We start from the raw sequence: 16,243 nt of genomic DNA, 5'->3' as shown, positions 1-16,243 counted from the left end.
TTACTATAACATTTCATGGGTTACTAAAGTTTAAAAAATCTTTGTTTTTTTTTTACTCTACCCCACCAAAAAGTGCCACAATCCCAAATGAAGTGAATGGATTCTATTAATTTTATTATTTAACTTTTTGGGTAACATCTTATCTTAGGATGGCAAGACAGATTTCTTCATATCATCTTCAAAGGGTGATAATTTGGTTTCCTTATTACATACTCTAATTCCTTTCATCTTTTTTCCTTCTCTTACTGCCAAAACTAACATTTTTAATGCAATATTGAATAGTAATGGTGATAGTGGGCATCCCTGATCTTATTGGGAATGGTCCTACTTTACATATGATGTTTGCTAATGATTTTAAATAGATGCATCATTTTAAGGAAAATTCCATTTATTTCTATAGTCTCTAGTGTTTTTAATAGGAATGGATATTGGGTTTTATCAAATACTTTTTCTGCATCAATTGAGATAAGTCATATAATTTTTGTTAGCTTGTTTATTGATATAGTCAATTCTGCTAATAGTTTTCCTAATATTGAATAAGCCCTGCATTCCTGGTATAAATCCTACTTGGTCATGGTGTATTATCCCAGGGAAAACTTTCTGTAATCTCTTTGTTAATATTTTATTTAAGATTTATGCATCAATATTCTAAGGGAAATTAGTGAAAAATTTCTTTTCTTGCAATGGGGAGAAGAATCTGCTGAAAGATACAATACATCCATTGCTTCTGACATTTGTCAGCTTCCTTGGAAGCACCCACAATGTACTTAGTTCCACATAAATACCAAAAAAAAAAAAAACAACTAGACCATAAGAGTTGGGTGTGAAATATTGGCAGCAAATATTTGACAAAGGTACCAGGTAACTAACCAATTTTTCTGTCAACCAAGAATTCTCTCATTATATCATCTTTCAGTTAGCAATGAATCAACTAATAAATTGAGTTGTGTTTAAGGGGAAGGTGATTAGTTTCCCTAGGTGGGATGGGGTTGATAAGTTTTTTATGTGATTAAGTAATTCACCCCAAATTTAGACTACCAAGAAAAAAATGAAACCATGCATAAAATGGTGGAACCCAAGATGTGAGTGGTACCAGGATCTTTGAAGAACAGGAGAGCTTAGCAATTATTCTCAAAGGGTTCTGTGCTATCCTTCTTTCTTCCCTTTTCCCTCTCTTTCTTCCTTCTTTCTCTTTTCTTCTTTCTCTAATCCTTTCTGTCTCTTCTCTCTTTTTTTCTTTGCCTTTCATGTGGGGTAAGAATGTCATTTATAATCTAATCACTGTAATTAATAATATACTCACACACACACATACATATATATGTATATATTTAACTGATTACTGGACCACACTTAGGTCATAATGTCATACTTATCCAATCAGTAGAAGCCATTAATCTGGGAGGGATGGTAAAACCTGACATGATAGAATTAAAAAACTTCAATTGGTAAGAACCAAATTAAATATATAGTTCTCTACTTAGGTTAAAAAGTATCCGAGGTTAATAACAGAACAGAACAAAAAAATAGTTTTAAAGTTAAAGGATCTAAGTTCAAATTCTGATCCTGAAATTTACTAAGTAATTTTGGAAAAATCCTGTGAACTCTGGTTTCCTTGTCAGTAAAATAATTGAGTTGGACCGGTTGACCTCTAAATTCTATTTTTGGTTTATATCTATAATCCTAAAACCTTTGGATTGAGGAGACTTGACTAGACAACAGTTTGTATGAAAATGATCTGGGAGTACCAGTGAACTTCAAGTTCAATAATTCAACAGTTTGACATACAGCCAAAAAAAAAAAAACCTATTTGATTTTAAACTGCACTAAGAAAGAAATAATGTTCAGAATTAAGAACTCTGCTTGGAGTAGATGAATCAAGTACTGACCCACAATTTAGGAAGAGTTGCTATAATTTAGAGAATATCCAGGCCATGAGAAGAGACCTGAGAGCCATGCCATTTTAGGAAAAATTGGGAATACTTAGGCCAGAGAAGAGAAAAATAATGGTAGCTATTTTCAAAAATTTCAATGATTGTCATTTAGAAAATGGAGGAAATTTCTTCTTGGCACCAGGAGACAAAATTAGGAACTATGGATAGAAAGAGCAAAGTCTTGCTCATGCTAGCTATAAGAAATATAAGAAATAACTTCTCAACAATTAGAGCCATTTTAAAGTTAAATGACATGCTTCAGGAGATAGCAATTGTTAAAGGTATTGATTTCATATAGCTGTGGGTTGGATTCATAGTGATTCAAAGAATTTGTAAATGGAAATATTTCTTGTCCCAGTATATATTTTCAGTCTTCATATTTTCATCTATTTAACTCTACATGCTTAGAGTCCAATTCAGTCCTTGGGCAGGAATTCTTATCAACTAACTCTTATGACTTTATCCACATAAAACCAGCCCTGTTGCCAAATGCCACCTACATTTATACCTATGCAAAATGTAAAAAAAAAAAAAACCCAACATGCTAATTACATGTATCTATAAATAATGATGTCCACTGAAATCATTATCTAATAGATAAGGCAGCTAAAGACAGAGTGGATGGGATAGTGGGTCTGAAGTCAGGAAGACTTATCTTCCTAAATTCAAATCTGACTACCTGTGTGATCTCAGGGAAGTCACTTAATTCTGTTTGCCTCAATTTTGTCATCTATAATATGGGTTAGAGAAAGAAATGGTAAAAGCATGTCACAATCTGTGCCAATAAAACCCCAAAGGGGGTTAGAAAGAGTTAGATAGCAATAACAGTCCTTTTAGAGGTAGTTGAGATGTTTTGTATTGTTTCATTTGTTAAGTCAACTTTTGATGGCTTTTCATTAGGGAAAAAAAAAAAAAAAACTTTTGCTGGGGATTCAGGAACTTGATTTAAGAATTAAACATGAACTACTTTTCAGAAATCTTCTTTAATGTTACTTATGGTTTTTTGGGGGGAGTTCTTTTTCAGGTTTTTAATTATCAAGCTTGTTTTATACTTTATGTGGAAAGAGCATTAGTAAGTCAATCAGTAGTCAATAAATATTTATTAAGCACTTACAATGTGACCTACACTGAACTAAGAACAACAAGGTAAAATGACTTTTAAAAACAGTAACATTTCATGATTTGTTTTTATTTATTTTGGTGTAGATATCTGATCAACTCTTATTTGCAGTACCTCAGAGCTTAGATGGCTAAGAAGCCATCTAGTTGTATCTAAATAAGAATCTCGAATACAGTATGCTTAATAATTGGTTGGTCAGCCCTTGTCTAAAGACACCAAGTGAGGGAGAATCTATTATCTCCCAAGACAGCCCATTCTAATTTTGAATAGCTCTAATTACTAGTTTTTCCTCTCCTTCATGGCAGACCTAGTTATTCCTCATTAAGTTTTTCCCCATTGCTCTCATTTCTACTCTCTGAGGCCAAATAGAGTAAATGTAATCCAATTTACATATGACAGCCCTCCAAATAATTAAAGGTGGTTATTACTTGCCTTTAAATCTTCTCTTCTCCAGGCTAAACTATCCTACTTTCTTCAACTCATCTATACTATAGACCATTCATCATTCAAAATACTTACTAGCTTAGTGATGGCCTTCCAGATGTGTTGTAACCAGGGCAATACCCAACAAAACCATTACTTTCTTTTCATTTAACACTCTGCTTCTTGGTGTAGTGTAAAATCATATTGACATTTAACAGGTGATTTTCTAGAGTTGCTGTGGCCCAAACCTTCTTTATTCATTGTCAATATAATAAGGATCTCTGAACCAGACTGAATTTCAGGTGTCAAATTTGGATTTGATTATTGAGTCTTTACTCAAAACCTTTCTAGCTTAATCTATCTAACCTGCCAGAATTTTATTCTATTAGGGTAGTTCTTTAAAAGCCTCTGGATAGGGGCAGCTAGGTGGTGCAGTGGATAGAGTACTATTTATGAAGTCAGGAGGACCTGAGTTCAAATTTGACCTCAGACACTTAGCTATGTGACCCTAGGCAAGTTACTTTTTGCCTCAGCCCCAGTTGCCTCAGCAAAAAAAAAAAAAAAAAAAAAAAAAAAGCCTACGGATGCTACAATAAAATAAAACCTCTAAATAAGACAGTGGTCTGAAGGTTGAACTTTCTCAATTGTTAGAAATATTTCCAGATCTGTTATATATTGCCCTAATTGGATGAGCTACAAAATATACAATTACTTGATGTATTGAAAAAAATGAATGAATTTAGCAATAATGAAAGTGATTAGCTAGTTTTTTAAGTTAACCTACAATGTTTTGCTGGAGTCTTCATATTACAATCCTATAGTTTATCTACTATACTTCATACAAACTGCAAATAGCATATGTTTTACAAATCTAGGTCATAAGACTTATCAGCTTCATTTTTACTTGTATGCTCAGATAAAATTTGATCTCCAAAGTATTTAAGTTCTAAAAACATGAGAATTTGACAAAATCAATAGTTTCCTCAAAACAAACTTTAAAATATAATGTAAACAAATACATTTAAATGTACACATTACTTATTTTATTTTCTTTCAATGAAGAGTTCATTTACAATTTGACCTGTTGGTACCATATGCATAAAGTAGGACTTTTGAAAACAACTTTCATTTTTTAGAAAACAACAAAGACAGTGCCTGCCAGACATTTACTTACTCCTAACAAAAGCTGATAATTTTCTGCAAAAGCAAGCATACCTGTTGGTTTAGGATGTGGGTAAAAAAGCATATTACTGTGGTAAGCATTACACACACACACACCGAAATCTTTGCTAAATTGAAGTCTGTGCTAAGTGTCTTGACTTACTATTAACATAAAAAACAAGCAGAATGTTTATATTTTGTGGTTTCAGCAATAGCATAATTTTCACTTTTAAGTAAACATAACATGCAAAACTTCAGTTCAATATTTAACTATCTTGTAAAAGAGCGAAGGTTTTTTTAAATAAACTCTATTCAGTCTGGGACATTCTATCACTTTTCATACTTTTGATGGACATATTTGATATAGTAAATCCTATAGCTACACTACAACATACATAGAATGTATTCATATAACTCTTAATTCAGACCTAATTCTACCTGAAGTGTCATGAAAATTTAGCTCTCTAGCATTTCTGAAATGTTTCATTTTCTCTTTCCCCACTGTTGATAGCTTTTTTTCTTTTGGGCTCAATACCACAATGATGTTTTACCTACTACCTAGTTAAGGTCTAAATAACCATCACTTCAATTTGTTCAAGCCATGTGATTTCTTTTTTGAAATTCCTTCCCTAATGTTTCATAATGGACTCAATGTTCCTACAATGCCCAATCTTGATTCCTTTATCCTCTCACTCTGTTTATAAATGTTGTCCAATTGCTACTGTTTCTCCTCTCTGCTTACAAGTTTTAAATTATAACCATTATATTCAGAATTGTCTCTCCCAAAACTTTTTGTGGAAACAACTGACTTGTCTTTTAGGGTTTACTACCAAGCAATTTTTAATGGGGGTATCTGAAATAATGGAAAATAAATTACAGAAAGATGAAAAAGGATAGTTTTACAACAATGTTAAAACTCTGAAATCTATGAAATCTTATAAATCAAGATTGATTATGTTTTCCTCCTCTACACTGAATACTTTGAGACTATGACATTCTGATGGAATAAATTTCAAAACGATGCTGAACATTTCCACTAAATTACCACTGCAATTAAAAAATAAAACTAAACAAGAAGAAGGCATGGGAGTCTGTGGTACCATGTAGATGCCTATTTTTTAAAATGAGTAACATTAAAATCAAGTGAATATATCACAACAGAACATAAAATATTAAAGAGAAATAGTTTATTCAAGTAAATTTCCTTTAATTGTCCTACATTTAGGTAGGTACCTTGTACTCCTCATAATCATTGTCATCTAGTAAAGTCCTCTTGGATAGTTCTACTAATTGTTCTGGAGTGAAGCGAGTAGGCATGGGGTCAATGGAGGCTTGCTCATAAATTGGTTTTCCACTAAAAAACAGCTCCTTCCAATCACGCATAATTTTAATTGGGATAAGACTACAGAGGAAAAAAAAACACAAGAGATTAGTGCTAACTTAAATATCCACCTGGAATAAAGTCTTTGTGTTATCATGCTAATGTCATTAATATTACTTTAATTAGTATAAATAGAAAGTGATATAAAAATATTAAATCATATCATATCTTAGATTTCTATGTCTTATTTAATGAATGATGAGAGTAGCAATACCTATTTAATTGACCCAATTCAATTGAACAAAATTTGTTAAGCCTCTAAAAATATAAAGCTCTATTACTGAAAGAAAAAGGAATGGTGCATAGATGCTGTGCCATCCTTAAAAAGCTTATATTGTATAAGGAGATATGGGAAATATGAGTACCTATAAGAATATATATGTATATGTGTGTGTGTGTATAGATGTGTACAAACACATGTATGTGTATTGTATTAGAGGAGTCAAAAACCCATTCAGGGGCACAAAATTAGTAATCTTATTTCAAGAAATAAATATATTTTCATCATATTTGTGATTTGCAGATTGAAAATCACATTTAAATTGAATATGGCAATTTTAATATATTCCCCCCCCATCATGATAGTAAAATATTAACAGCTGAATTAGATTAGTTGTTTAATTGAACAATGTTGCCTCTGATTTTCATTGAATAAAGTTCATACTGCTAAGCCTGGCACCCAAAACTTTCCATAATTTGAAACTGTCCTAGCTTTAAAAAGCTTTATCCCAAACTATTTTTCTTTAATTTCCAGTATATCACACTGAAGCCAGCACTGACTTTCAGTCAGACCCTATGCATGCTTCCTCCACATGGTGCTCTTTCCTGCTTCTGTATTGTCCTCTTTGTTACCTTGACTTATTGCATTCATATGTTAAGGTTCAAATACAAATATGAACATGTTTATGAAGTCTTATTTCATTGAACAGTGTGTAAAATTCTTACCTCTCTCAATCTTCCAACTTCTTATAGCCTTTTCTTTATACTTTTTACATACAACTGTCATGGCTTCTTTTATATGTGTTACCTTTGTATGTATTGCTTTTCTCTGCTGAACTATCTGTCCCATAAAGTCAGAGAACTCTATCTTATTTTTTTTCTATCTCTTCTAACTTTTTGTATATTTTTCTGAATAAAATATATACTATTTCATGCTTGGCTTAAAAAGTAACGAATTTTAACTTTAATTTTTGTCATTGCATCTTATATTGTCAAAGCATTACTTAACACTAGCAGTCACTGCTTCTATTTTCCATTATTTGATAATTATATTTACTTTTTCACTAAAGTCCGTTTGGGATGATGATGTGAAATATACACACATATACATATCACTATTGTTATAAAGCAAAGCAAAATATCTGTGTAGATCTTATCTATACAATAAAATACACAGAAGACTTGAGACAAATGTCTTGCTTATCTGTAGGCTGATATAATCTTAGTTTATGTATATAACAACCATATTTCAATTGCCTGCCATCTTATCAATACTTTTGTTGTCATGCAGTTTAGTGATTAGCATAGAATCACTAAGTTTTACAGAGATATGAGATAATATCATTGAGTTCAGAGGGCAGATCTGGAGTGGGGAGTACAGGAAGGCAAATCACTTTAAATGAGTCTGAAAAGGTAGATTGGATGCAAACTATAAAGGGCTTTAAATGCTAAGGTGAAGAATTGGTATTTTATCATAGAAGGTATTAAAAATCCTGAACCATAAAATTATGTAGGGAGATCTGTGCTTTGGGGAAGATTACTTGGACAGCTGGTGTAAAGAACAATCTGAAGAAGGGAAATCAATTAGGAGGATAATAAAAATGAAGTGATGATGCTAGATATGGTATTAAGGACTGTTTGTTGCTGATCTGGGAAGTCAGGATGTTTGTGAGACTTAATGGAAGAAAGACCTCTAAGTTAGGGCAATGGAAGAAATAAGAAGATTCATAGAGCCCCTCTTTTCTAAATTTACCTTGGTCCTAATGAATAAAGTTTGGAATGCAATTTTGTAGTTTCTTCGCTAAGATTTTACTTAAATTAAAACATTTTTAAAAAATAATAGCTTTTTAGTTTTCAAATACATGCAAAAAAAAATACATGAACTTTGCAAAATCTTGTGTTCCAAATTTTTCTTCCTCTCTTTCTCACCCTCTCCCCTAGACAGTGGTAATCTAATATCCTTAAACATGTGCAAGTTTTCTAAATATATTTCTAAATATATTTCCACATTTATGCTGCACAAGAAAAATCAGATAAAAAGGAGGGAAATGAGAAAAAAAGAAAGCACTATTTTACTTAACTTATAGAAGATACTGTTCAATGAAGCATTCTAGAGAAAGCTTCTCTAGAAGTTTATGAGTCTTCTTTTTGATTAAATGGGAGGTTATAGCAATAGTAAAGGCAAGAGATGATGAGGGCTTGCCTAAAGTGGTAAATAGGTAAGGTGAGAGAAAGAGATAGATGTGAGTAATGTTGTGGAAAGGGCAATTAAGACTTAGCAACTAACTGACTGGATATGGGGGAGTCATGATAAAGAAGAGAGAAAAGTTAAGCATTATTCTTGAGGTTAAAAACATTTGTAACTGGAAGGATGATGGTAATCTGAAAAGAAGAAAGGAAATTTGGAGAAATTATAGTATTAAAATAATAAATTTATTTTTGGATATATTGAATTTGAGATGTTGATTACACATCCAAGTAATGAAGTTCAGAAAATGCATTACAATTTGATTAGAACAAAGTAGCATATAAAAACTTTAAGTTACAATTAATTTTAATCAATGAGAAGAAGCATATAGTGGTTTGTATGCTAGTTCTAGAGTGAATCCAAGTTGGGATGAAACCTCACTAGACAAACAAGCCCATACTCCTTTGAATATTCTAAGATTATAAGTTATAAAGGAGAGCCAAGACACCAATTAGGGGTAATCCAACTGAACATTTTCAACATTACTCTCTGAAAAACCTAAAAATAATATCACAAATCAAATTTAAGAATGGCAGAGACAATGAAAGGATAGGATGAGATATTTTTATAGCCTAAAACATTTAGAAGGTCTCTAGGAGAAGTTTGTGTCACTGGGGTGGAAGCTAAAATGATATAAATAGGCATTTTTCAGAAGAAGTGATCAAAGCTATCTATAATCATATGGAAAAATGTTCAGAATTACACTATTCATTAGAAAAAGGCAAAATCAAATATCTGAGATACTACCTCTCACTTATTAGAAATATTGAACTTCAATCATTGTGAGAAATAATTTGAAATTATGCTAGAAAGCCATTGAACTGTTCATATCCAGTGATTCACCAATACAACAGATGCATATCTATCTGAAGAAGGCCATATATAATAATATATTCACAATTGTATTTTTGTGATAACAAAAAGTGCGGGAAAGGAGCAAAAAAAACCTAGAAATATTTGGAAAATGGCTGAATTATGCTATAGAAAAGCAATATTATTGTGTCATAAAAACTGATGAATATAAGATATGAATACGAGCAATATAGAAAGATTTATGTGAGTTGATAGAGAATAAAATAAGTGAAATCAAATTACAATTGATTACAATGATGAAAATAAAAACACCACCAAAAGGCAAACTCATATTAATTGTGATGATCATACTTGATCCCCTAAAATGAAAATGAATGCAAACAAACAAACAAAAAACAATTTCTCTTGTCAGGAATGTATGGCCTTGCAAAGCACAATGTCACATACTTACATATTGTATCATACAGTAATTTTGCTTAATTCAGTTTTCCCTTTGTTATAAAGAGCAGCTCAATATAGGAGATGTGAGGTTAGAAAATGAGGGACTTTTGTTTATGATCTAATTTTTTGCATTCTATAAATATCGACAAGATGCTCTCCTTTTCTTCACCCTGCCATCTTCTTTAGCTATCACCCTGAAAGCTCTCCTTTTTTAAAACTTTCAATCTCTTGGAGGTTATTTATGTTTGTCCTCTCCACTTTCTTACTATCAACTTACTTTTCAACCTCTTAAAAATTTCTGACATCACCATTCTATAGAAATTAGTGATTTCAAATTTATCAACTTAACTTCTAACTTAACTGCTAAATTAAATGCAAAAACTACAAATAAGAAACCAAAGAACACACTAATCAGTGTAAAATTTTATTGTAGTTCTAGAGTGCTCAAAAATACAACCTAGAAAGAAAGAGTAACTCTATATAACAACCATATTAAGAGACTATATGGAGGGAAATGGAATTTTTACCAGGACTACATAAATATCTGGAAGAAATGAAGCAAGAAGGCAGCTCAGTGCCTGATTTGGAGTCACAAAGACCTGAGCTTAAATGTGGTCTAATATACTTTCTAGTTAGGTGACTCTGAGCAAGCTACTTAATGTATTTGCCTTATTTTCTTCATTTGTAAAACAGGGTTAATAATAGCATGGTAGTTGGGAAGAGCAAAGGTGATATTTGTAAAGTGCTTAGCATACTTAGGCACAAAGTAAATGTTGTATACACATAAACTATTATTATTATTATATTAAAATTAAAATTCTGGAGGAAATAAATGAAAAGAGAAGAAATGAATTAGAATTCTGAGAAGTAAACTTTACGTAAGTAAAGAATACTCTGAAAACTATAATAGGGCAAATAGGAATCTATGACTCCATGAAATATCAAGAAATCTTAGAAACAAAATAAAAGAATTAAAAAAAGAAAAATGGAAGATCTGATACAAACAAAAAATGATATGGAAAACAAGTTGAGGAGATAGACTTCTCAGACTTCCTGAAAACCACAATTAAAAATAAAAATACAAAAATTTAAGACACTCTATTTCAAGAAAGTGTTAAGTAAAAACTATTAGAATCTATTAAATTCTCATAATCTATTAGAATGAAAGGGAAAAGTGAAGAGAAGAGAAATCTATTCATGACTACCTGAAAAAAAAGAAAAGTTCCAGAAAGATTATAGTTCAAATATAGAACTTCCATGTAAAAGAAAAGAATCCAAGCAATTAGAAAGAATGGACTCAAATACCAAGGAAACACTATGAAGATCATACAAGATTTGGCAACTTATGTTATGAATTAGAGGACATCTTTAATATAATATTCCAAGAGGCAAAAGATAAAGGTTTATGTTCAAGAATCTTACCACATAAAGCTGAAAATAGGGCCAAGGGGGAAGATAGATATTTAATGAAATAAAGGACTTCCAATCATTTAATTTATGTGATTGCAGGGGTTGTATGATGATGAAGTGCTAATGCTGTAAGAAAGAGGTTAACATTGTCCTATTAGACACTTAGTATCTTCAAAAGGTATTTCTTAGTATATCCACATAAGAGAAATGACCCTATGAGTAAAGTGGTTCTATTCTAAATGCCTGAAAAGAAGGAAGAGAAGGGAAGGTTAGAGAGGGAACATAGTGGTATAGAAATGAGGAACAACGAGTTCAAATTGCTATTTTTTATGATTGAGTACCCACCAATTGAGGAAAGGCTGAATAAATCATACTATATCAATATGATTAGAATGAAATCATGTTATGCTATAAGAAATGACAAAATAATTTCATGAAAACCTGGGTAATATGAACTGTCAGAGTGAACTGAATAGAACCAAAATAATTTATAATAAGATAGCAAAACTGTAAAGAAAGGAACTTTGAAAGACTTAAGAGTTCAGATCAATGCAAAGATAATAGAAGACCAATGAAAAGTTTTGTTTCCCACCTCACCTCTTGACAGGGAAGTGATTGATTCAATGTGAAGAGACATATATTGTGGAACATACTATAGTGTTGATTCATTGTACTTATATATGCTTATTTGTTTCAAGATTTTTCTTATTTTTTAGGGGTGGAGGAGGGTTGGAGCAGAAAAGATTATTAGCAATAGTTATATCATTAAAAGGCCATTTAAAATTTCTTTAAAAAGAACAGAAAGAAGCATAGATAACCAATAGTTTTGAAAGTTGTAGAAATTATAAACTTTGTGATTGTTAAAGCAAATTATATGAAGACTCACAGTTTCATATAAAATATTTTGTGTTCTGCTGGATATATAGAATTGCTTTCTTATTCTGAAGTTCAAATTCAGAATAAAAATATGAAAATTAAACAAACAAGAGAAAAAAGTTTCTGAATAATTTAGAAATATACAACTTTGCAATTGATATTTGTAAATGAATGTTAATGGAAAGGAATGATCTCTTCTCTTAGGGGAAATGTGAATTATTATTCTTTAAAATAAAACTGAGTGAAAAGGAGATTCTGAAACACATGAAATAAAAGAGCAATAAAACAATGTACATCAATACCTTCACCACTGTAAGCAAAATGGGATCCATTGGTGCTATTGTTCTTAATATTTACTAGTGATCTTAAATTGATTCTGGTTTCAAACACTGGATTGAACACTTCTATTTTTAGACTTAATTAGAGGAACAAATTGGTGTCAGAAAGAATTATTGATTTGATGGGCCTCCTGATGAACTGGTATGTTTAACAGTGTGGATGTTTAAAGAGGTCACTGTTCTTAGCTCCTGCCTCTAGATTTTACTTATGGCATTGCCATCATTGACAGAAAATAAAAGCTTGCTTATCTATGTGTTTCCCATTAACTGTTATATTTCTAAGGTGGAAAAGATGGACAGTGGAGAAAATCAGTTGTTACTTATTCCACTGAATAGTATGAACATTATGTACACGTACCTTTGTGTTTTGTTTTTCTGTTTAAGATTTTTGTCTCAAAAAGAGAGAATAAGATTCTCTCTGTTCGTGTAGGTCCTGCTTAGAGATAAAGTGATTCATCCCCTATATATTAAATTTCCCCTACACTCTATTTTCTCCTGAAATGTCTGGAATAACAATGTACTAGAAGATATCATTAGGACACAGGAGTCTTGTACTCAGCCTTCTACAAAGATTTACAAAACCTCCCTTCTTTTAAGGAATATATATAGCTATCTCAGTCCTGGGGCAATGGTTTGATTACTGGGGACTGCAGTGTATGGGAAATAAAGATTTGGCCAGTTGTACTTAAAGACCTACCACTTTAAGAATAGTATAACTAGATTGGGGAAATGAGGTGGCTACTGATTTCTACCTGATCTTAGGTAGCTTTCAATAAAAATGTCTACCTATACAAATAACTTACATATACTAATTATAGCACATTGAAATTAAAACTTAAAGCATATGATCAAGACTAACATCTTGAAATTATTAACACTCAAGAGGAATTGATTATCACTATCCTCTCTCTGCTCTCCTGCTTTAAAAAAAAGTAGGCTTCTAAACATCTCTACTTCTTGTGACGACACTTTGTTATCCAATTTTGAAACTTGTGATTAACTTTTGACTTGTTCTTCTTACTGATATATAAATAGCTATTAATTTTGATAAAGTCTATCTCCTTGCTGTACACCAAATCATCATCCTTATTTAGATTTCTTTCCTGGATTACTGTAATTGTAAGAATTGGGTTCCCCCCTTCAAGTCTCTCTTTCCTCAAATCACTCCTATACTTGCTTCAATACTTTGATGGATTTGTGATTGTTTGAATGAAAGTATGCCCTCCAGTGGTATTCTATATTAAAACTGACCCATGTATTCTCATTCTTAGGTGCATTTCTGCATGCTCCTATAAAACATCTTCGGAGGCTCTAAACAATGTGATTAGAAATGTATTCTTTATCTCCTGATATCACATGGATGTCTTATTTATTATATTATCTCTAATTCCCAATACACTATAAGCTCACCTTCTTTGTTACACATACCTCTTTAATCATGTGTTAATAGCTTTTAACCTATTCATACCTTCTGTGCATCATGTCCTTCTATTAAAATTTGGCTGGCTGGAACTATAGTTCTTTGGATATTATAGCATTTCATGCTTCCTACTCATGTTAACATCCCTGGAGGACTGTTGATGTTTTAAAATGGGTCTTTGTTTTAGAAAGAAGCTTGGGCTTAGGGGTTCATTAAAAGTGATGCACAATATTGCAAAAGTAATCTACTCCATTCTCCTCCTCCTATTCCATTCTAGATCTAGATTATTGTTCATTTACTTTGTAAGCCCAAAATCTATGTGCTAGTGGGCAATCCACACAGGCTTCAGTTTATCTCAAAATATATTCTTTGGCCACTTGATTTTCCCTTGTGCAAACAGTTTGGCTGAAGTAATTTAACTGATTGTGAATCATACATAGAAAATCATAAAGTAGTTCAGGACTATGTAATTAGCACAACCTCATCTGTAAACAGGAAATTCTACAAAGCCTCTTCCATTTGAATTCTATTGGATATTCTGAATGATTATGGCATTATTTTTCTAAGCATATGTCTACCAGCTTCATTCTTCAATAAATATTTATAATCAAGATGGTCATCTGTCTCAATAACAAATATTTGACTTCAACAAAAATATACATAACATCTTATCAGAGGATGATCTTATATATATAATAGGGACATATAAGTACATATATATGTGTATATGTGTGTATGTATATGGACAATGGACTATTATGTGATCATATAATGTTTATAAAATGCTATTAAATATTAAATTAATCTTAAATATCAGCTGTTACTCCTAGTAGTAATAATATTAAACAAGAATTTCTTTTTATTGTCATATATCTTAGCTTAGTGATCAAACATGTACTTGACAAAGTTGTTTTTAAGATAATTTAGTCTTTTAGTTGCTGAGTTATTTACATTAAAATCCTTTAAGAAATAGTGATAGTCTGTGTCATTGGCTATTCTTTTATTTTTTTTCAGCATGACTGGAGTTATTTTAATTGCATGACATTTCCCCATTTTTTCCCTTAGTATTGATTTCTATCTTTACACTAACAGGTCAATAATCTGACTGCATACTGTCAGACTAATTCAAAATGGGTCCTATATTGGTAGTAGTTATTATTTTTTATTCTTGCTATTTTTTGTGGTATTTTCTAATGCTTGACATAACAAATTCTTCTTAACTCTTTTGAAGAAGGCATTCATGATTTATTGGCTTCTGACTTTATTATCTCCAAACATGGCCTCCTCTGTCTCATGTCTGAGCCATATTTTCCAAACTATTTCTTCTCACCCTTATTCACACCTTTCCAAACACTTAAGGCAGCAAGTAAAAAAGTATATGATGAATCCTTTTGGAAAGTCTGTCTTACCAAGCTCTTCATGGGATTTTTCTATGTCTCCATCCTTCATAATAGATGTTGGTGTGGATAGGCCGAGCTAAATGACAATTCTGACTAAATTAATCTACTTTGTTTAGTGTTATACCAATGCCAAAAATTATTTTGTACAACCAGAAAAAATAATAGCAAAATTCATCTGGAAGAACAAAACATCTTGAATATCAAAGGAATTAATGAAAAAAACACACAAAGGATGGTGGCTTAGCAGTACCAAACTTAAAACTACATTATAAAGCAGTAGTCATCAAAGTCATTTGGTACTGGCTAAGAAATAGAGAGGTAGATCAGTGGAATAGATTAGATCTACAAGACACAATAATTAAGAATTACAGTAATCTATGATTAGATTGTAATCTAGTATTTGATAAATCATCAAATTCTACCTTGTGGAATAAGAACTCACTATTTGAAAAAAAAATGCAGAGAAAACTAGAAAATATATAATATGTCAGACCTACATCTTACACCTCATATCAAAATAAGGTCAAAATTGATACATGATTTATGTATAAATGATAACAAACAAATTAAAAGTGCAAGGGATAATTTACCTATTAGATCTTTGAAGAAGGGAGGAATGTATGACCAAAGAAGAACTAGAGAACATTATGAAAAGCAAAATGGACAACTTTGATTACATTCAATTACAAAAGTTTTGCACAAACAAAACCAGCAGAAAGAAGATTAAAACGGAAACACAAAGCTGGGGGGAAAATCTTTATAGCCAGTATTTCTAATAAAGATTTCTTTTCTAAAATATATAGAGAACTGAGTCAAATTTACAAGAATGTAAGTCATTTCCCAATTGGTAAATAGTCAAAGGATATAAACAATTTTCAGATGACAAAATTAAAGATATCTATAGTCATATAAAAGAATATTCTAAATAACTATTGATTAATGAAAATTAAAACAACCCCAAGGTATTATATCACATCCCTCAGATTGGCTAAGATGACAGGAAAAAATATGATAACTGTTGAAGGGGATGTGGAAAAACTGCTATGTTTACTTCTTTCT

General features: G+C 31.4%; 1 protein-coding gene across 9 annotated transcripts in view; it reads right to left on the bottom strand.

Moving 5' to 3' along the window:
- The window catches only part of SPEF2 (sperm flagellar 2), a 235,389-nt gene that overhangs the window by 151,540 nt on the left and 67,606 nt on the right, over positions 1-16,243 (bottom strand). For all 9 annotated transcript variants that reach the window (XM_051989705.1, XM_051989711.1, XM_051989718.1 and 6 more), the window contains one exon: positions 5,872-6,040. In XM_051989705.1, the coding sequence (XP_051845665.1) occupies positions 5,872-6,040 (169 nt within the window). The remainder of the gene's footprint in view (positions 1-5,871; positions 6,041-16,243) is intronic.

This window comes from Antechinus flavipes, chromosome 1 (genome assembly GCF_016432865.1).
Source record: "Antechinus flavipes isolate AdamAnt ecotype Samford, QLD, Australia chromosome 1, AdamAnt_v2, whole genome shotgun sequence".
In the NCBI taxonomy this organism is placed as follows: domain Eukaryota; kingdom Metazoa; phylum Chordata; class Mammalia; order Dasyuromorphia; family Dasyuridae; genus Antechinus; species Antechinus flavipes.
Note: the sequence above shows the minus strand (reverse complement) of the source record. Positions and strands in the feature narration are given on the sequence as shown.